We start from the raw sequence: 23,005 nt of genomic DNA, 5'->3' as shown, positions 1-23,005 counted from the left end.
TTGAAGACCTGGACGCCGTCCAACAATTTGGGACGTCATCCCAGATCGAAGACCTGGACGCCGTCCAACATTTTGGGACGCCGTCCAGAATGGCTGGCAGACATGTCTTTTTGCTATTAATTATTTTAGATGGGTATTTTGGTAATTTCACTTCTTGGACGAATGTTAAAGCCCTAGATCAGTTTTGGGAGTCTCATTACTCCATTCACAACCACCAAATATCATCTACTTTAATTCTAGAGAGAGAGTGCTCTTAAGTGTGAGAAAGCTCAAATAGGAGAGGAAGAAGCTTGTTTCGGGTTCTAGCTCAAGCATTGAAGTTGTTCATCTCCTCGTTAGCTTCGTTTTGATTATGGTGGTAAGCCCTAAAATTGATTTCTCTAGTTAATATGTTTAAGGGTTAGGGTTTGGGTTAAAGTTGTACATAAATCCCATGTATGAGTGATTTTGGGGTTTTGGGTAAGTTTGGGTCATGAAGACCCAAATGGTGACTAACTTAGGGTTTTGAAAGGGTAAATGGTGTAAATGGGTCTTAAAGACCTAAGTAAATACTAATACACTTATAGTTAATGTTAGTGGGTGTGATTTGGGTTGTGGGTGACCCGAATGGGTGTGTTGACCTAGAAATGGGTCAAATGGGTCTTTGATGACCTAGGTTGTCTTGCATGTATGAAAATGAGTTAACTTTGTGGTTAAAAGTGTGTTAATACCTTAATTGGCTAAGTTAGGGTTTTTGGTGAAGTTAACCCATTATTAGGGTTAAAGGTGCAAAATGGGTCGGGATTGCACTTAGGGTCAAAAGACTCTAGATTGTTAAGTGAGTTGCTTGACCGACTTGAGTTGTGAATTGATTATGTGCTAAAATGTAATAGGTACGTTACATTGACGTTGCAAGTTCAGTTATCTTACACGAAGACTTTGAGGTGAGTGGAATAATTATATGCGTATGTATATAATGTATCTATTTGTTGTAGCGTGAAAGGTGTAGTGTCGAGGTGTTAAGACACCACGTTTCACATGAAGAGTGTAGCATCGAGGTGTTAAGATGCCACTCGGGTGTAGCATCGAGGTGTTAAGATGCCACCTAGGAGTGTAGTGTCGAGGTGTTAAGACACCACTCCGTAAAATAATGAGTGAAGCATCGAGGTGTTAAGATGCCACTCGGGGTGAAGTGCCGAGGTGTTAAGGTGCCACCCTAGGGGTTAGTGGTGTGAGGTGTTAAGTGCCCTAACGGATGTTGTGAACACCGATGGCGTTTTCGCGAGCGCCGTTCCCTTGTACTATTGGTTAACCATGGTTATTTGTGTTGTAAGCATATTATATTATTCGAGTTATATTTATATGCGGTTGTTAAGCTAGCTTGGGGGTATTGGTGAATTATAGCTTGTTATTGCGACGATAAGCAAATGTTGTTTGCTAGCATGTTTGCGGTTGTGTAAGTGTATGCAAGTAGGTATAATTATATATGTATTCGTATAATTATTGCATTCACTAAGCTTTGCTTACCCTCTCGTTGTTTACTCTTTTTTATAGGCTCGGGCATTGACAAGGGTAAGAGCGTTCAATTAGATTAGTGATCTCCCGCTTGTTTTGTTAGGGGATGCTTTTGGGTGTTAGCTTTTGGAGTTCGACCGAGATTGGGTAGTTTAACCCCAAACACCATGCTCTAGTGTCGTTTGGAACTTAAACTTATATTTGGTCAAAACTTTTATTTTTGAACGAAACTCGTAAAATGGGCGATGTGGGCCCGATGATGTAAAACTTGATTTGATGATGAAAATCTCTTAGTTTCACTTATATTGACTTGTAGTAAAAAGGTTTTCGTTTGAAAGTGTCGGGAAGCGGGTTTTCCGCTCGTGTGAGTTGGACCCGTGATCAGTAGCTGGAAGACCATTGGGACGCCGTCCCAATTGCTTGGACGCCGTCCCAGTTGTTTGAGCTGGACGCCATCCCAAACGTTGGACGCCGTCCCACCCTTCTGAGCTGGACGCCGTCCAGGATTCTGGACGCCGTCCAGATGCACTGCCTTAAATTTTTTTTTTTTTTTGGTACGCGTTTTTGGGTTTATGAAGTCGGGTTGTTACAAGTGGTATCAGAGCATGGTCTAAGGGATTTAGGTGACTTGAGATAGGCGCCTAGACTTAGACTTTTTGTGTGCGCGTTTATGCGGGACTTGTAGGACTTTGGGTCGGATCGGGATGGTTAGTGCATAGGTTTATGTGAACTAATCATGCGCTATTTGTTGAGTGTGTTTAGCAATCATCAAGCGAGATGGACGTTGTACTAGCGAGTTAACGCGACGTGCTCGCGTAGTAATGACTAGCTACCATCACTACGAGTGCAAATCGTGTCAAACAAGTAATGTACGACGATTGTTGATTTAGATGGAGTAGTGTGGCGTATATGTATGTATATATGTAATCTGTCCTTCCGTTTTGTGGTTTAACCTAATTCGTTTTATAGAATGAAGACGATAAACGGTCCCGAACATGATAATGGAAGTACAAGCGAGGACGCCGAGTTTTCGGCCAAGGTTGAGGCCGTCTTTAAGAAGTTAAAAGCGGATTTTCTTGCGGACGTTCGAAAGGTCTTTCAAGATTCGGTTGATGAGCAAATAACCGATCTAATTAATGAACGAATGAAGGCCTCTATCGAAGAGGCCCTTGACGCTAGGAATATCTATCCTCGCGGTGAAGGAAGCGAAGGAAGGCGGGACTTCCACTACAAGAACTTCAAGGATGCTCAACCCCCGATGTTTAATGGGGTGCGGGATCCTTTAAAAAGTACATGTTGGATCTCCGATATTGAGGGAGCTTTCCGTACCGCAGAATGTCCTCCCGAAAAGAAGACGAGGTATGGTTCTAGCATGTTACGCGAAGAAGCTAAGTTGTGGTAGGACGATAAAATCAACTTGTATGGTGAAGAACAATGTATGGGCTTGACATGGGATGAGTTCAAGAAAGAATTTTTCAAGGAATACCGAACTTCTTCCGATCTCGATAGAATTCGGGACGAGTTGCACCATTTGCAACAAGGCTCAATGGACTTAGTTACTCTTAAGTCTACATTCTTGGCAAAGACTCGTTTTTGCCCGGAATATGTTGGTAATGATCATAAGCTCATGAAGGATTTCTACCGTACTTTGAATGATGAGTACAAGGGGAAGATTAGTCGGGGTATGGCTAAGTCTTTTGATGAATTGTTCGAGTTGGCTCGGGGTTTTGAGCCGGAGGTTCCAAGAAAGAGTGATTTCATGTTTTCCAAAAGAAAATTTGAAGGTTTTAGTTACTCTAACGCCTCAAGCAAGAAGAGCAAGAGTAAGAGGGGGGCCGAAAGTGTCAATAGTGCAAAGAAGGGCACTATCGACGGGTTTTCTTATACGTGCTACAATTGTGGGCAATCGGGTCATATGGCTCGTGAGTGTCCGAAACCACGTTTCGGAAACAAAGTCACTTGTTTTAATTGCGGCAAAGAAGGGCATAAGAAGTCGGAGTGTCCCGACTTGCGAAACGACAATGTGAAACGGTTAGAGAAGGCGGCGGGTACGGCTAGGGGTCGCAACTACTTGATGACAAATGATGAAGCCAAACAATCGCACGAAGTTGTCTCAGGTACTTACATGGTTAATTCTAATCCGGAAAGGATTCTTTTCGATAGCGGTGCAAATTTGTCATTTGTGTCTCCTAAATTTGTGCCTAAACTTAATAGACTGTTAGCTAAGTTAAGTCGTCCGATAGAAGTCGAAATAGCGGACGGCAAGACGGTGCTAGTGGTTGATGTGTGTGAAAATTGTGATGTTGTTTTTGGTGCCGAAACCTTTAAAATTGATCTTATTCCAATGACCTTGGGTGACTTTGATATTGTCGTTGGTATGGATTGACTCGATCGTTATAGAGCCGATATTGCATGCCATGATAAGTTTATTCGTGTGAAGACCCCAAGTGGGGGAGAGTTAATTATTCATGGTGATAAGCGAAGGAGACCGGTGCCGATATGCACTTTTGCACGGGCACGTCGTTTTGTTGTTATCGGTGGCATGGCTTTCCTTGCTCATGTTGTTGATACTCGTAATGAGCCACCACCCATTCGTGAAATTCCGGTTGTTAGTGAATTCGAAGACGTTTTTTCGGACGAATTACCGGGTGTTCCGGCGGAAAGACAAGTTGAATTTTGCATCGAGTTGGTTCCGGGGGCTACCCCCATTGCTAAAACTCCTTATCGTTTAGCGCCAACGGAGATGCAAGAGTTGTTAAATCAAATTCAAGAATTGCTCGAGAAGGGTTTTATTCGACCGAGTGCTTCGCCATGGGGCGCTCCGGTGTTATTTGTGAAGAAGAAAGATGGTAGTATGCGTATGTGCATTGATTACCGTGAGTTGAATAAAGTGACGATCAAGAATCGTTATCCATTACCTAGGATTGATGATTTATTTGATCAACTTCAAGGTGCAACGTATTTCTCTAAGATCGACCTACGGTCCGGCTATCACCAAATGCGGGTCCGTGAGGAAGACATAGAGAAAACGGCTTTTCGAACGCGTTACGGGCATTATGAGTTTGTAGTTATGCCCTTTGGTCTTACGAATGCACCGGCGGCATTCATGGATCTTATGAACCGAGTGTGCCAACCTATGTTGGACAAGTCGGTAATAGTGTTCATTGACGACATACTAGTCTACTCGAAAAGTATGAACGAGCATGAACGTCATTTGCGTGAAGTATTGAAGACGCTACGAAAGGAGAAGTTGTATGCAAAGTTCTCCAAATGTGAATTTTGGCTAAGGGAAGTTCAATTCCTTGGTCATATTGTGAATGAAAACAGTATTCAAGTAGATCCGGGGAAGATCGAGACGGTGAAGAGTTGGGGACGACCGACTACGCCTACGGAAATCCGAAGTTTTCTCGGATTGGCCGGTTATTATCGTCGGTTTATCCAAGATTTTTCTAAGATCGCTTCTCCATTGACGAAATTGACGAGAAAGAATGCTAGGTTTAATTGGGAGAACGAGCAAGAGATTGCTTTTCAATTGTTAAAAGAGAAGTTGTGTCAAGCTCCGGTGTTAGTGTTGCCGGAAGGGGTAGAAGATATGGTGGTTTATTGTGATGCTTCCTTAAATGGTCTCGAGTGTGTTCTAATGCAAAGAGGTAAAGTCATCGATTATGCCTCTCTACAATTAAAGGAACATGAAACGAGGTATCCGACTCATGATCTTGAGTTGGCGGCGGTAGTACATGCGTTGAAAATTTGGCGCCATTACTTGTATGGTGTCAAGTGTACGATTTATTCGGATCATAAGAGTTTGAAACATCTCTTTAATCAACGAGATTTGAACTATCGCCAACGTAGGTGGATGGATGTGGTGAAAGACTACGATTGTGAGATACTTTATCATCCGGGTAAGGCGAATGTGGTCGCGGATGCGTTGAGTCGAAAGAGTCAACATCCGGCGATAAAAGTGGGGTCGTTACGTTTGATTATTACCAACGATTTTCTTGAAAAGCTTGGTGAGATTCAAATAGAGGCTTATGTTCACAACAATCATACGAAGCGAATCGTGGGCCAATCGGAGTTTATTACTATGGGTCCGCGTGGTTTGTTGTCTTTCCAAGGAAGGGTGTGGGTGCCTAAGATGGGTGATTACCGACGAGTGCTACTTGATGAAGCACATAAGTCAAAATATTCCATTCATCCGGGCGCGACAAAAATGTATCATGACTTGAAGAAAGATTATTGGTGACCGGGCATGAAGCGTGATGTTGTGAAGTATGTTGAGCAATGCGTCACGTGTTTACAAGTAAAAGCCAAACACCAAAAGCCGTATGGTAAGTTGCAACCGTTAGAAATCCCGAAATGGAAATGGGAGCACATTACCATGGATTTCATTACAAAGTTACCTAAAACGGCGAGAACCCAATTCGATTCGATTTGGGTTATAGTTGACCGATTGATAAAAAGCGCTTTGTTTCTTCCCATTAAAGAAGCGATATCGTCGGAGACTTTGGTTAAGTTGTTTATCAAGGAAGTGGTCTCGCGACATGGGGTTCCTATATCTATTATTTCAGATCGAGATACCCGTTTTACATCCCGGTTTTGGGAAAAGTTTCATGAAGATATGGGCACGCAATTGAAGTTGAGCACGGCGTATCATCCTCAAACGGACGGTCAAACCGAACGTACGAATCAAACTTTGGAAGATATGTTACGGGCGTGCATCATTGACTTTGGTGGTAGTTGGGATGAGCATTTGCCTTTGGTGGAATTCTCGTACAATAATAGTTATCATACTAGTATCGGGATGCCACCTTACGAAATGCTTTATGGGCGTAGGTGTCGAACTCCCGTTTGTTGGGGAGAAGTGGGTCAAAGAGAGATCGGGAGTACCGATTTGGTTTTAGAGACAAATAGCAAGATCGATTTGATTCGGGAACATTTGAAGAAGGCTCAAGATAGGCAAAAGTCGTATGCCGATAGACGTAGGCGATTGATTGAGTTCCAAGAAAGCGATATGGTGATGCTTAAGGTTTCTCCATGGAAGGGTATTATTCGATTTCGAAAACGGGGAAAGTTAGCTCCTCGGTTTATTGGGCCGTTCAAGGTTTTAGCTCGTGTTGGTGAAGTTGCATATCGATTGGAATTACCCGAAGAGCTTGCGGGGATCCATAATACATTTCATATTTCCCACCTCCGTAAGTGTCTTGCGGATGATTCCTCATGGATGCCTTTAGACGAGATCGAGCTAAACAACAAGTTAGAATATGTCGAGGAACCGATTGCTATCCTTGACGAGAAGGTGAAAATGTTGAGGAATAAAGAGGTGAGAACTTTCAAGGTTCAATGGCGGTGAAGTAAAGGTTCCGAGTTCACTTGGGAGCCCGAAGAGTTCGTGTTAGTTTATCTTCCCTCGTGTCATGCGACTTGGATTGCGAGGTCGCAATCCGGTTCAAGTGGGGGAGAGTTGTAAGATCCTGTTTTCTTTTTGAGTTTGGACGCCGTCCAAACATTTGGGACGCCGTCCCAGTTTGAAGACCTGGACGCCGTCCAACAATTTGGGACGTCGTCCCAGATCGAAGACCTGGACGCCGTCCAACATTTTGGGACGCCGTCCAGAATGGCTGGCAGACATGTCTTTTTGCTATTAATTATTTTAGATGGGTATTTTGGTAATTTTACTTCTTGGACGAATGTTAAAGCCCTAGATCAGTTTTGGGAGTCTCATTACTCCATTCACAACCACCAAATATCATCTACTTTAATTCTAGAGAGAGAGTGCTCTTAAGTGTGAGAAAGCTCAAATAGGAGAGGAAGAAGCTTGTTTCGGGTTCTAGCTCGAGCATTGAAGTTGTTCATCTCCTCGTTAGCTTCGTTTTGATTGTGGTGGTAAGCCCTAAAATTGATTTCTCTAGTTAATATGTTTAAGGGTTAGGGTTTGGGTTAAAGTTGTACATAAAACCCATGTATGAGTGATTTTGGGGTTTTGGGTAAGTTTGGGTCATGAAGACCCAAATGGTGACTAACTTAGGGTTTTGAAAGGGTAAATGGTGTAAATGGGTCTTAAAGACCTAAGTAAATACTAATACACTTATAGTTAATGTTAGTGGGTGTGATTTGGGTTGTGGGTGACCCGAATGGGTGTGTTGACCTAGAAATGGGTCAAATGGGTCTTTGATGACCTAGGTTGTCTTGCATGTATGAAAATGAGTTAACTTTGTGGTTAAAAGTGTGCTAATACCTTAATTGGCTAAAGTTAGGGTTTTTGGTGAAGTTAACCCATTATTAGGGTTAAAGGTGCAAAATGGGTCGGGATTGCACTTAGGGTCAAAAGACTCTAGATTGTTAAGTGAGTTGCTTGACCGACTTGAGTTGTGAATTGATTATGTGCTAAAATGTAATAGGTACGTTACATTGACATTGCAAGTTCGGTTATCTTACACGGAGACTTTGAGGTGAGTGGAATAATTATATGCGTATGTATATAATGTATCTATTTGTTGTAGCGTGAAAGGTGTAGTGTCGAGGTGTTAAGACACCACGTTTCACGTGAAGAGTGTAGCATCGAGGTGTTAAGATGCCACTCGGGTGTAGCATCGAGGTGTTAAGATGCCACCTAGGAGTGTAGTGTCGAGGTGTTAAGACACCACTCCGTAAAATAATGAGTGAAGCATCGAGGTGTTAAGATGCCACTCGGGGTGAAGTGCCGAGGTGTTAAGGTGCCACCCTAGGGGTTAGTGGTGCGAGGTGTTAAGTGCCCTAACGGATGTTGTGAACACCGATGGCGTTTTCGCGAGCGCCGTTCCCTTGTACTATTGGTTAACCATGGTTATTTGTGTTGTAAGCATATTATATTATTCAAGTTATATTTATATGCGGTTGTTAAGCTAGCTTGGGGGTATTGGTGAATTATAGCTTGTTATTGCGACGATAAGCAAATGTTGTTTGCTAGCATGTTTGCGGTTGTGTAAGTGTATGCAAGTAGGTATAATTATATATGTATTCGTATAATTATTGCATTCACTAAGCTTTGCTTACCCTCTCGTTGTTTACTCTTTTTTATAGGCTCGGGCGTTGACAAGGGTAAGAGCGTTCAATTGGATTAGTGATCTCCCGCTTGTTTTGTTAGGGGATGCTTTTGGGTGTTAGCTTTTGGAGTTCGACTGAGATTGGGTAGTTTAACCCCAAACACCATGCTCTAGTGTCGTTTGGAACTTAAACTTATATTTGGTCGAAACTTTTATTTTTGAACGAAACTCGTAAAATGGGCGATGTGGGCCCGATGATGTAAAACTTGATTTGATGATGAAAATCTCTTAGTTTCACTTATATTGACTTGTGGTAAAAAGGTTTTCGTTTGAAAGTGTCGGGAAGCGGGTTTTCCGCTCGTGTGAGTTGGACCCGTGATCAGTAGCTGGAAGACCATTGGGACGCCGTCCCAATTGCTTGGACGCCGTCCCAGTTGTTTGAGCTGGACGCCGTCCCAAACGTTGGACGCCGTCCCACCCTTCTGAGCTGGACGCCGTCCAGGATTCTTTACGCCGTCCAGATGCACTGCCTTAAAATTTTTTTTTTTTTGGTACGCGTTTTTGGGTTTATGAAGTCGGGTTGTTACAATGATCCATTTCTTCTTAGATAATAATATATACACCTGGTTCCCCGCGTGATCAGGTTATGAAAGATATTCAACATGTTTTTATTCATTGTAATTTGATTATACATGTGTGAGCAAAAGTTGCTCTCGATGGTTGATTTTTTTTTAATTATTATTATTATTATTATTATTATTATTATTATTATTATTTTTTTTTTTTTTTTTTTTTACAGTTTGACATGACGTCGATGATATGTGGTTCTAGAATTCATTTTATGGTACCAATGTAAGACATACGATCATTTTTTTAAGTTGTTTTCCTGGATACCCTCAACATATATGGAGATCTAAGAACATTTTCATCTTCAAGATCAATCTATCAGGAAAAATAACATTTTTGATCGTATTGATTTGAGTTCTTTCAATTGGATTTCTGGTAGATTTAAGAAGTCCAATATTAACTGGAGTTTTTTTTATTACAAAATATTTTGAACTTTTTATAATTTTTAGCCTACTTTTAGCTTTTTAATAATTTTTGTCTTTAAAAAAGAAATTGGTGGCACGTGCTCCTAGTGAATTAATAACATGTCAATTATATTTTTTGATGGTGGGCAGATTATATTTAAAATGTATGAATCTTTACATTATATAAATTTAGGTATATATTATGCATTTAATGTATTTTATGTTAAATTAAATTTATTAAGTTACATGTATTAATTAGTGTATCCTACTATACATTAAAAGATAGTTTTTATTAGTTAATAATCTTTTTTAAAACCCCCTTTAAAATCCTTTTATTAAAAAATGACTTCACCTTACCCCTTAATTTAATGTTCAAAATTCTTCATGTACATCTATTAGCTAATAAATCAAATTAGTTTTACAATTGTACCTAAATTACCCTTGGAATAAAATTGCATACACAAAAAATACGGAAAGTAATCAAAATGCTCCGACTTTTACGAAAAAATCACGTTCTTTTCTCTGATATTCGACGCTCCTTCCACAAACACAATTCATAAACTTTTTATGAATTAGAAACAAAACCTTTTACAATTAGGCGGCTATCATCTTCTTCCTGGATTTCATTATCTATCGATCCACTGTGCAAACACTGATCGTTTGCTTTAGCTCTTGAGTCGCAAAAATATTGACGCGCTGAACGAAGAAACCCTTTTTCTCAATTTGTATCAAACCCTAACAACGCATAGAAGAGCAAAAGGTTAGGGTTTCCAATCATATCATAACATCTTGTATTCTGTTATTTTTTATTTATTTTTTTGGTTTTTTAGTGATTTGTTTCGTTTATTTGTTACGGTATTTGATTTGTTATCACTATGGTGTAACACGAATCTTCTATGTTTCAACGTCGTTATGGTAAGGTGTAACACGATTCTTAATCCTGTTTGGCGCTTGTAAAACAAGAAGAAGACCCATTGTATTTTCCGATGAGACGATGGCTTCAAACTGGTAAATGAAAAGTAGATAGAAACTTGAATTTTTTTGGTGTTTTCGTTTGAATTGCAGCTGCAGATTGAAGGGTCAGGAGCCAATAGAGATAATGACTGCAAAGGAAAAGATAGATGTTGCTGCATCCGCGTCATTGGATCCGTATGTAGGGTAAATTCGAGAAGAAAAATACGGTTGGAAGTACGGTTGTGTGGCGAATGGTTGTACAAAGTTCTTTCACGCTGCCGAGTTTGTGATTCACAGATATGTATTTGTATCATATTAATTTCGATTTTTGCACAAGTACATTCTCGAGTTTAGCACATCTTAATCACGATTTACAACAGTGTACTTAAACTTTTGCTAATGACTACTAATGTTATGTTATTTATGTGTATAAAAAGGTTTTAATGTTGGTATAAATCAATGTGCAGGTTATTGAGGAGCTTAAAAAGGTCTCTTGAGATCTTGATAATATTGTTTTCATGGTTTGTGTGAGATATTAAATCTAATTCTTATTTGCGTTCATTCTTGGTAAAACCCGAACCATAATATACAAAGCTAATGTTTAAAGCTCACACACTGATGTTAATTTGACTGTATATATTACTGACATAATTAGCATATTAGGGTTTGAATTAGTGGAGAAACAAACGAGATTCGATCGATATTTAAGGTAAGGTGTTCATTTATTCTTATGTTCGTATTAAATTCATTAAATTCTTCATCGCTATACGGATCTTTTCATGATTTATTTATAATTCTAATGGTACGTTTTTGTTTATGAAATTTATAGATGTTGGTATCGCTTGGTTAAAGAGAATGTATTACCAGGGTAGTATTTCGAGCCTGCAATACATAGGTAATATTATTGTGAGATGATGAGACTATTATTGGGATATATTGTCATGGATTATCTTTTTTTGGTAGTTTTGAAGAATGCATGAAGAAAGGGACGTCATTCTGTATACTGTAATTATGTGTTATCTCATTTGCATTGCGGCATATATGGTTGGGTGGGTGGGTTAGTTTAGACTTAAAATCATTCCAGGTTAATTTTATACACATTGAATTGACTTTATTCCCCTTTTCTATTCAATGCGAAAGTTATCTTGTGATCACAAAATGAATATTGTGGTACAGCCTTATATCCAAGAGACTAATAAACTTGACAAGCTTTCTTTGAACTTAATGGTAAGTAAGTTTCATTATGTGTAGAGGGAACAAACTGTCAACAATTACTATTAAGAGCCAAATAATTTTTTTATATAATAGTTCATCCCATATGTACTGTTTTTAGAGGTCGGGAAATAATGATGTATATGTCATGTCGACTATATGTCTTCAAATTTTGTAATCCACATTGATGACCAATCCATCATTGCTCTTGCCAAATATTAAAAAGTTTTCCCTCCAAGTAATACTCCAGGGTAGCTTTTCTTGACATGCGCTGCACATGTCAGATAACGGTATGGGCCTTTATGAAGAAGCGATTGAAGTGGACCAAGCAAGTTGAGTGAGTCGTTTACTCCAAACGCAGGTATGGTAGAATTTCTCGACTTTTGCAGCAGTTGGGTGAACATTTTTAGCAGTATATATAGTTGGTATATATTAATAATAACTTATTTTGACAACAAATTATGGGAAATAATTGGAGAGGTGCATAAACTTGAATGCCTGATTTGACAAACTTATATATTTGATGGGAAAGATCATCATCTGAAGGCTCTTGTGTTTAACACTAGGTAGTTTTTTGTTTTTCTTGTTTGACTAAATGTTTGTTTAATGATCACTTATTATGTATAGTTGCTCAAGTATATTTGGCTCGTGTGGATGTTAGGGGTGTGCGTGGTACGGTTCCGGACCAAACTTGTTCGGTTCGGTTCCGTCCCGAATCCCAATTTGAAGCAAAATCGTGGACCGAGGACCGGACCAAATATTACCGGTTCTGTTCGGTATGGTACGGTTCGGGTATTTTTAGTGTTTTTTTCGGTTTTGGTCCGGTTTGGTCCGGACCGAAGACCGAAAATCCGTAAAATTATGGACCAATGACCGGACCGAAAAAAATCGGTTCGGTTCGAAATCGGTTCAGTCCGGTAAGGTCTTCGGTTCTTCCCGTACCATGCACACCCCTAGTGGATGTATATGATATCATATGATTACAAATTATGTGAATACATGTTAGCTGTTACCTATTGACGATGTGATATTTGGGAAAAATTACAAATCAACAAGTCCTATTTTATCAATCTTGATACAATTGCATTTAATAAACCCGCGTTGCAGGTTTATGAATATGAGCACACAAAGCTACATTACTTCTTCGTATAATAATTTATTTATATCTGCAATTTTGTTCAACCTTATGGTTTGCTTTATTTGTTTTTATACACAATTTTGATCGAATTGATACGCTCATTTAAAAAAAAAAAAAATTAAGACCGTATCAATGTTTTTAGGAAAAATATGGAGATTTTGGGGCAAAAAATTGAGGTTTCTAGGCAAATTATGGAGGTTTTAGGACAAAATCTGAAGGTCTTTGGGCAAAATTTGGAGGTTTTAGGGCAAAATATGTAGGTTTTGGGGCAAAAAAAGATTCAGGGCAAAATCGAAAAACTCAAAAATTTTACACTGAAAATTGCAAACCACTGGGGGCGGGCGCGATTTTGTCATTGGTATTAAACATCATGTTTAGTGTATAGGATTTAGGTTTTAAAGTTTATGGTTTAGGGTTTAGATTATATAATTTATGGTTTAGGGTATAAGGTTTAGGGTTTAGTGTGTAGGGTAAAGGGTTGGTGGTTTAGAGTTTAGGGTTGATTTAGGGTTTAGGGTTTAGTGTATAGGGTTTAAGGTTTAGTGTTTAGGGTTTATGGTTTAGACTTTAAGGTTTAAGGTTTACATTTTAGAATTTATGGTTTAGGGTTTGGGGTATAGGGTTTAGGGTTTAGTTTTTACAAGTTATGGTTTAGAGTATAGATATAGGGTTTAGGGTTTAGATTTTAAAATTTAAGGTTAAGAGTTTAGGGTATAGGGTATAGGGTATAGGGTTTAATGTGTAGGGCAAAGGGTTTGTGGTTTTGGGTTTATGGTTTAGATTTTAGAATTTAAGTTTTAGGGTTTAGGGTTTAGTGTGTAGGGTAAAGGGTTGGTGGTTTAGGGTTTAGGGTTGGTTTAAGGTTTAGGATTTAGGGTTTAGTGTTTAGGGTTTATGGTTACAGGTTTGGGTTTAAGGTTTAGATTTTAGAATTTAGGGTATAGAGTTTAGGGTTTAAGGTATAAGGTTTAGGTTTTAGGGTTTAGAGTTTAGGGTTAGTATGTTTAAGGTTTAGATTTAGGGTTTAGGTTTAGGGTTTAGTGTTTAGGGAGCGAGATATGTTGATTGAATTGCCGGTAGAAAATTAAGTTCGGTAGGAGGAGTATTAGTACATAATATGTAGGAGGCTACATATATATGCACAATATTTACTATGGTAGAAGTTCTGAAAGGACACAAACATTAATAATATGTTTTATTAACTTATAAGGTATGTGATTACAAAAACTGAAATAATATATTCTAACCACATTTACATGATTCAAATATAAGTAATATATTATTTATTTTTTAAATTTTGCAGAAAGAAAAGAAAAAAGCAAAGAATAGAGAAGCATATGAAAACCGCAAAAAAATAAAATAATAAAAAATAGGTTTCAATTGTTAGAATGACAATAGTAATTGTTAATATTAAACTGTTATAATTAACGTACAATTATATATTTTTATTGTAGACGTACTTCACTAAGATGGAAGAAAACATTATAGAACTGAATAGGGAAATACAACTAAAAAACGAACTACTACAAAAGGTATTTTTTTAATATATGTTCGCCAAAAAATAGAAAATATACGAATTTATGACTTTTAATTCTCAATCCATTTACAATTACATTGCTAAAGTATTAAATCACATTTAGAGATTGCCATGAATCAATACGTCAATCGTGGTACATCTTAATTTAATATAATTTATATACTTCGATCTTTTATAAAACAATACTATGTATACCTTATAAGTTTTTGTTTAAATATTTCCCGAAGATCCGATTAACTTTAGCAAAAAGTATAGTGATTGGTTTGCTGAACATCACCAAGGTATATTACAACTACGTAGAAGATTGATTGAAGAATTTGTTGAAGACGACATAATATCAATTATCGAAAACATATGATCACATTTCTATAGCTTATTTAATATGAAAAAATATGCTACTAAAATTGATGTTTTTAGTATTACATATAGTACTTGGATGTGTTCTACTCAGCGGTGTATAATGTGGATTGGTGGATTACGTTCAACTGATATGCTACAAGCAAGTACACGAAACTATTTTTTTACCTTATTTATTATTATTGGTTTTATACTAACTACTTTTTCATATTTCAATTTCGAGATTAACATACATTAACTTAATCTTGACTGTGACAGTTAATCAACAATTATATTGAAGTTTTTGGACCTAAACTTGAAAAAATGAAATCTTTAACATCTGAAATTACGAATGAAGAGATTGCACTTACTACAAAATTTAGAAATTTAGAAGCCACAACATCAAATACTTTAACAGGGAAAGATTTCATGAATAAAGGAGACGAAGCGGCAATGTCAAGTTATCACAATCTATATCATTTTTAGTTGGAAAGCTTACTATTATGCACAACATTATGAATGAAGTATAGGGTTTAAGATATATGGTTTAAGGTTTAGGATTTAGATTTTAGAATTTAAGGTTTAGGGTATAGGGTTTAGGGTATAGGGTTTAGGGTTTAAGGTTTGAAGTTTAGGGTTTAGTGTGTAGGGTAAAGGGTTGGTGGTTTAGGGCTTCGGGTTAGTTTAGGGTTTAGAGTTTAGTGTATAGGGTTTAGGGTTTATGGTTTACAGGTTAGGGTTTAGGGTTTAGATTTTAGAATTTATGATTTAAGGTTTAGGGTATAGGGTTTAGGTTTTGGGGTTTATTGTTTAGGGTTTAGGGTTTATTGGTTAGGGTTTAGAGTTTAGGGTTTAGTATGTTTAAGGTTTAGATTTAGGGTTTAGTATTTACGGAGCGAGATATGTTGATAGAATTGCCGGTAGAAAATTAAGATCGGTAGGAGGAGTATTAGTACATAATACGTAGGAGGCCAGAGATACATGCACAATATTTACTCTGGTAGAAGTTATGAAATGACAAAAACAGTAATAATATGTTTTACTAACTTGTGAAGTAGGAGATTAGAAAAATTGAAAGAATTTATTCTAACTACAATTATATGAGGAAAAAATACAAGTTATATGTTAATGTTTTTTTTTTTTTCTTTTTTTTTTTCTTTTTAATTTGCAGAATGAAAAGAAAAAAGGAAAGAATAGAGAAGCAGTTATGAAACCCCCCAAAAAAAAACAAGTTCCAATTGTTAGAATGACAAGAGTAGTTGTTAATTTCAAACTCTTATAGTTAACGTACAATTATAGTTTTTTTTAATTGTAGACGTACTTCACTAAGATGAAGAAAACGTTATATAACTGAACAAGAAAATACAACTAAAAAGCAAACTACTACAAGACAAAGAGCTATTGTCATTTATAATTGGAAAGCTCACTATTATGCACAACTTTATGTATGATGTATTTTAAATCATAAACTTCATACATTTCTAAATAATTAAAAAATATATTATAACATTATGCATTACAAATATAATGTTTCAACTCATTATAGGCTGACAAATTACGACAGAAGACTTTCTCATAACAAGACAAAGAGTTATGACATTATTCACAATACATGATCATCTAACAAGAATAACTACATTGTCGAATATGTGGGAAAATACAACGAAGATCTGAGATAACCATCCACAATTCTTAATTCAATCGCCTAAAACTACATCACGATATCGGAGATGATTTATTTAATTTGAATCAAAATTTGGTTTTTTATTTATTTATTCGTTAGTACATTTTGAAACTTTAAAAATTTGAATCCCCTATAAAATATTTGGTTTAATGTTCATCATTGACTTAATAATAATTCGTTAGTCCATTTTGAAACTTTAAAAATTTCAAGCCCCTAATAAAAATTTGATTTAATGTTCATCTAGACATATTAATAGTTGTTTAATTTATATATTTAATTTTATAGTTTAAATGATTTGACGTTTCAAGAATCCCGCAAAACCGCGGGTCTTTAACTAGTTTATTTTATATTTATCAATAAATAAAAAGGTAGGAACTACGGATCCCTCCAAGATAACAATCAGTCAATCATCTCACCTCACTACTAACAAAATGATTATCTCACATCACAATCATCTCACCTCAAAAATTCAAAAAACACTTTCTAGCCAAACAAACAACCTCTCACCACCAACAGTTGGTTTGACCACCACCACCACTATCGGTGGCTAGAAATTGGCGGCAATGGGGATTTTCGATCAAGCAGATCTAGCGGCAATGTCGATCAAGAGCCGTATAGTAAGAGCAAATTTGGTGACGATTCGAGTTAATCTAACGTGTTGACCATCGTTGACCGACCTTTTTCAACAACTTTGACATAGTCAGATCAGGCTACCTCCCTACTCTGGCGGCCCACTTTTACATCCCTGGTTGGGAACATTCAAGCATGTCTATTAATGTAATGTTGCTGGATTTAAGCCTCTTGATCCTTTACAAAAGAGTATTATTTTTCGGTAGTATGGCTTCCTGAGCCCTCACATATATGTTACACACATCTCATGAAAGAGTGTCAAAAATATTAAAACTGTTGTGCACCACATAAAATACATAACTTTTAACTATCCAAATCTAAATAGATTTCAAAATGATATCCATAAAATTTCAGGGAGCCTCATCAAATGGGCACCACACACGACACATGCATATAGGAATTGCAGCTTAGTATACAAGAATCAACAAGAATACGGGTTGGATTCAGTTTGTGAATCGATCCATAAATTACAATGTCTAAGTTATTTTGCGATTTCAAAAAAGCTCCAACAAATTATCCAATGTTTCCGGAAAAAACTTTCTTGCAAACAGGAAGCAAGGCCGCTGCATTCCATTCCACATGCACGGCGTTTTTAACACAGTATTCTGCAACAGTAAGCAAATATGAGATAACTACCCGTTTAAAAATGTTGCGGTTGTGACCCATTAAGATGCAAATATTTTCTTTTGTTACGAGGTAGAAAAGATAAAGTTCTTACCTTTGCATCACTTGTGAAATGTAGGCAAGTATCAAAAGACTGCAGTGCAAAATAGCATCTAATTAGTCACGCATATAATATATAATTTTGGTGCACGATGAAGCGTGCGTATGATTACTTTGGGGTAACTCATTTAGTCGAAACTTTTGTCTGTACCAAGCTGGCATACTTTACATGAATCGTGTGATTTAGTTGTAGCCAAATGTGTCTGCTGTATTTTTAAATGGGCTAGCGGGTTGGAAATGGGTCAAAACTCAAAAAGAGTAGGCTAAAACAGTTTTTGCCAAAAAGCTAAAATCTTTATTGATAGTTATAGACAGATATCATTGAACTAACTTCATTCTTTAATGTAGTTGTAATCTAACTTACATTTTATTTAAACAAGATTAGAAAATGCATATATGTAGGCGAGCAAAAAATTATAAAAGGCAACATAAAATCAACCAAACATCAAAACAACATTTAAGACCATCCAATCATCAAATTGGTGTTTCATTTAAGCCAATTTTGGCCAAAACTTAACAAGATAACAAATGACAAAAAGATTGTGACTCTACTTGTTATGTTTCCGAAAGTTTATATAGAGTTGAATCTTTTGAGTAAATTCAGGGGTATTTTTGTCATTTTTACAACCTAAGATGTGACAGAAGCTTAGAAATTAGTAGTATTGTGTCATTTTATAATCTTTTCTGAAAGTACTGTAAATCTAAATTATTAATTACTATTCTAACAATGGGTGGCCTATGCATACATTACCCCTAACATGATATAAGTTTTTTTTATGCATTAAAAATAGAATAAAATACACTACCGGTGACTTTTGACTCGTCGTATTAGCAGACAAGAACAAAGATAAAGTAGGAGTACCGTAATGTTTTTAAGTAGCTTGGGAGTAATATCCTGCGCTTTATATGATCTCGGGTGCCACTTTCTTTCTGACCAATCTACAAATGTTACGGACCAATTTGCAATTCCACTAGGATCCACCATCTTATAACAGTAAATAGAGAAGCATGTTAGAAACTAAATATGAAACCAAAGTAACTTTATAAAACAAAAGGTTATAAGTACTAACATTAAAATATGTAGGGAAATAATGTTCGTCCGCGTAGCAATTACGCCCTTCAAAACCTGGCTGTTGAGATCAAAAGAAGAAGTTAATACACTTTATAAATATAACTTGAACATAATGTTATGCCAATGAAAGGTTATAATCTATAAATAAAGCAAATTAGAAGGTTTAATGCAGTTTGAATACATTTTGGGTCATTATTCACCCATTCCAATCTTGAAAATTTCCGAAATTAATTTGTCTGAGGCAAACTATATTAGCTGTATCAGCCCGTTTACTTATACAGTATTTTTATATTTCTAACTTTCTAGCTGTTCATTTATGAAATAAGAATGTTTATGGAAGTAATTACCCTGCAATAAAGCTGAAATTTCTTGTAGTAAAGACTATCGGCCATAATTAATAAAGCATGTCGTCGTGTCATAGTGAACCACTGCAAATGTACATCAAAATTATCAATAAAAATTCACACTTGAGAGTTTCATGGTTATAAAGAAAGTCACCATGCTCAAAAATTTACCTGTGAGCCCTTACGAAAATCCTTAAATTCAATTTCAGGTAACATGTGTTCTGAATATCTACCGCCTGCTCCATGTGGGCCCGGGTCATCATAGCTACAGATAGCAGGAAGAGACATTGAGTAAGCAAAGAAAAAACTAAAATGAAAATATATAATATAAGATATCTTTAACAAGTAATAGTCTTACCTATCAATGAAACTAACATTTGTGAAGATCAGGTAGTTGTACACATAATCGAAGTGATGCAGTGGTACACAGCTGCAAAATATCATAAGCATAATACTGATAAAATCTTTGAATATAACAACTTCTAGGGTTGTATGTCCGACAAGAAAGACTTTGGGGAACTTTTTAACCCATTTGACCCGTTCAACCCAGCTATAACTCGCTCCCCTGTTACCCCGTGTCACCGTTTGAGATAAAAACACAGCCTTAATTTATCCTATTATAATGAAATGATTTAAATTTCCAACTATATCTCACCTACAAGTAAATAAAACCAATATTGTATTTACCTGTCAGATAACAAAACAAAATGTTGATTGTCTGGATCTTGAAGTGCATTCATCAATACTCTCTTCTCTGCATCGACCATAGATATTTTCCCCCAGTCAACCTACAAATATTGTAGTGAGATTCTGAAATGATAACAAAATGTTGATTGTTGATTGTCCGATACATGTTCCTTGCTCATGATCATAAAAAAAAGATGATACTAGACCTAAGTTACATACGTATATAAAGGAACACGAATTACACATTATCTCTTTAAAAAATCGATACCTTTTCACTTCGTATATTCCGACCAACAAAGTGTGGACTAGTATGACTGACTGGTTCTCGTGAAGCATGCACGTAAACAGTGAATCTACCATCATGGCCCTGTAAAAATAGTTTATACTTTATAAGATACGACATGCAAAAAGGTCAAAAGAGTAAAACAAAATAGTAGATCTACAAAAAAAGGTGTCAAAAGTCGCCCAAACAGCACTAAATTAATAAAATCTTATTTATCAAATTAATAAAACCTTATTAATCAATTTTGACACTAAGATTATTTTAATAAAAAGAAAAAATTTGGACGAACGGTATTATGTTTTGACGCATATAAAAGGTTCCTACAATTTGACCGATAAGCAACCCACCCAACCCGACCATTTTGCCACCTCTAGAAAAAAAAAAAAGTGGAAGCTCACTTGAAAGAACTTGTCCCAGAGCATTTCAAACGATAACGGACCAGGAGTCAAGAACATGAAAGCAACTTTCGGGTTTTGCGTGTTAACACGAGACGACTTCAAAATTTCCTTAATAACCACCCGGGCTGCAGTCTCTTCATCGGTTAATTCTCTCGAAGGAACCGCTGGAGCGTTTTCGTGTTCCGGACAGCTATGGGACAAAAAGATGTAGCAGGATGCAGAGTTTTTAGGTGGATATATATAGATTCCAATCAAGAAAATGCTGACTAAGCACACTAATATAATAGCCAAATTTGGCCCTTTAAAATGTTTTCGTTGCCGAGGTCCGGACGTCATTAGAAAATCTTTGATGCCTACACGCCACGTTCTAGTCGTCTTCATTTGGTATCAAAGCATCACAATAGAAAATGTTTGTTTTTTTAAGATTTATTTAGAACTTGTGAGCGCGTGCATCAAACAAGAAAGGTATTTTTCTTCCAATCAATAACTTCGTTTCCAGGATGTTTGCATCTGAAAGACACAGTTATAAAGATTGTAACTTTATGCAATCAAACAACATTAGCTTTAAACCAAAGAAGAAACACGTTAGAATACAATGCTAAAAGTAGAAAACTAAGTAAGATGTTGAAAGAACACAATAGCTAATTCGACTTCATAAATTTCTAATGAATTGATACTAGCATGTGAAATACAAAAATTTACATCTTCCATACATTATTTCCCTTGGTTTGGAAGGCATACACCTTTCTTGTGGGCCTAGGGATACCTTTGCACCAAGAAGCACCTCACCAAACAATAGAAAACATCTGCAAACAATATTTTTTATTTATTCGTTAATCTAATATTGAAATAATGATTATGCGGTAAGAAGTAGATTAAAAGAGCTAGCACAAGGTCAAATCTTGAATCTTTTGTTACCTTGTTTGTATAGTTACCCTGCATTATATCTCGCAAATGTTTAAAAAACAGTACTGAAAACATACCCATATACACATTACTATAGTTATTATGTGTACTTGGTTAATTATGTGTACGTGGTTAGGTTTTCAGTACTGCTTAATACAGATTTGTGGATAAAATACAACACTACCAAAAAAAAAAAAAAAAAAGTTCAACCTTTGCCAATAAAAAAAGTTAAAGTTTTAATTTTTATCAAAAAAAAATGCAATCTTGCCATATTTCAACTATGTTCCAGTCCCTAGATTCATCAAAACATAAATCTACATCTACAATCTAAAATTATTATAAAATTCAACTTTTAACTCCTGCAGTCAAAAAATGATATATTAGCAGATACCTCACATTATCAAAATATGTATCTTATGTTACGTATCTTAGCAAATTGTCCCATTATATAAATTGAGACATGAACACTACAAAAATCATTTATATAAACACCCTTGCAATACCTAAGCAATCGTTTTTCAAAATAATAAAATTTACAAAACTCAGATTTGTGTACATGGCCAAAGTATATAATGTACTAACATGTAAGTGTTACTAGATGAACTAAAATAAAAAATCAAAATAAAACAAAACAAAAGATAGAATTAAATCCACATGGTTCTCCAGATTCAACAAATAAACAAAATACCCTTAAAAATCAAAAGATCTATAGGCAAAACAAAAGATGAGTATTTCAGTTTAACTCAAATAACATCTGATGTGATCTATTATACATCATGAAATTCAAGGAAAATTAATTAAAATAAAAATGATAATCAAAAGAGTGTGAATGTACTTACATATCAAATTCTGAATGAGAAGCGGTGACGGAGACAACGGGTACGGCGGTTAATGGTGAAGTAGCCGTCGTCTATAGCAGTTGAAATCAGTGGCAGCTGTGGTGGTGAAGTTGATAGTTGATACAGATCAAATCAAAATTGGATTTATTTATTGCAAGTGGAGCGATTGATATGTTTGTTTCTGGCGTGGGTTTCTATAACCAAAAATATAGTCCAGGATACAAAGGTTGACCTGACTTTTATCAACTTGATAAATCATAGTAGTCGCCAAGGTTTATTTCATTTCAGGTATCAAATATCAAATAGTAAATTTAAATATATATATTTATATATATTGCAGTAATCAAAAATAAAAACCAAGTATTTCGTCGGTCTCAATTTAATAGTTATTATTTGATATCTTTTAAAAAAATAATTATTATTTAATTTTTTAAGTATTTCTTTAATAACTTTGACTTCTAATATCTTTCTTTGTGTTATATAGTATTATTATTTGATGAAATTTATACGAATGTATTTGGCATTAAACTGTGTTTTCATTTATATAAATTTTGTTGAATAATATATAACACAAACAAAGATATTTTAAAATTAAAGTTGGTAAAGAAATTTTTTTGAAGAATCATTCTTTTATTGACTAAAATATATAACGCAAACAAAAATATTTTAGATCATATGTCATCTTTGAAAAAGTATCATTCTTTTTGGGTAAATT

The 23,005-nt window shown here is 36.0% G+C and overlaps 1 protein-coding gene across 2 annotated transcripts; it reads right to left on the bottom strand.

The window, feature by feature from the left end:
• Window positions 1–17,324: 17,324 nt before the first annotated feature.
• On the bottom strand, window positions 17,325–22,492 carry LOC139898734 (glycosyltransferase BC10-like). Of its 2 annotated transcripts, XM_071881503.1 has the most exons (12): window positions 22,291–22,492; window positions 21,259–21,351; window positions 20,546–21,055; window positions 20,133–20,231; window positions 19,865–19,965; window positions 19,536–19,607; window positions 19,349–19,442; window positions 19,181–19,261; window positions 18,832–18,891; window positions 18,624–18,746; window positions 17,757–17,795; window positions 17,325–17,643 (listed from the first exon to the last, which is right to left on the bottom strand). In XM_071881503.1, the coding sequence occupies exons 3-12, from the start codon at window positions 20,924–20,926 to the stop codon at window positions 17,533–17,535; spliced, it is 1,161 nt and encodes a 386-aa protein (XP_071737604.1). In that variant the 5' UTR covers window positions 20,927–21,055; window positions 21,259–21,351; window positions 22,291–22,492; the 3' UTR covers window positions 17,325–17,532. The 2 variants fall into 2 exon arrangements, with proteins under 2 accessions (XP_071737604.1, XP_071737605.1); XM_071881504.1 differs by lacking the exon at window positions 21,259–21,351.
• Window positions 22,493–23,005: the final 513 nt, after the last annotated feature.

This window comes from Rutidosis leptorrhynchoides, chromosome 3 (genome assembly GCF_046630445.1).
Source record: "Rutidosis leptorrhynchoides isolate AG116_Rl617_1_P2 chromosome 3, CSIRO_AGI_Rlap_v1, whole genome shotgun sequence".
In the NCBI taxonomy this organism is placed as follows: Eukaryota; Viridiplantae; Streptophyta; class Magnoliopsida; order Asterales; family Asteraceae; genus Rutidosis; species Rutidosis leptorrhynchoides.
Note: the sequence above shows the minus strand (reverse complement) of the source record. Positions and strands in the feature narration are given on the sequence as shown.

Bases quoted from the DNA above. Each gene is read 5' to 3' on its own strand.
- LOC139898734 (XM_071881503.1), bottom strand. From the start codon at position 20,926: ATGAAGACGACTAGAACGTGGCGTGTAGGCATCAAAGATTTTCTAATG. The intron at 19,966-20,132 runs GTATCGATTTTT...CAATATTTGTAG, and splicing joins GGAATATACGAAGTGAAAAG to GTTGACTGGGGGAAAATATC. The intron at 19,608-19,864 runs GTAAATACAATA...GATATTTTGCAG, and splicing joins TTTGTTTTGTTATCTGACAG to CTGTGTACCACTGCATCACT.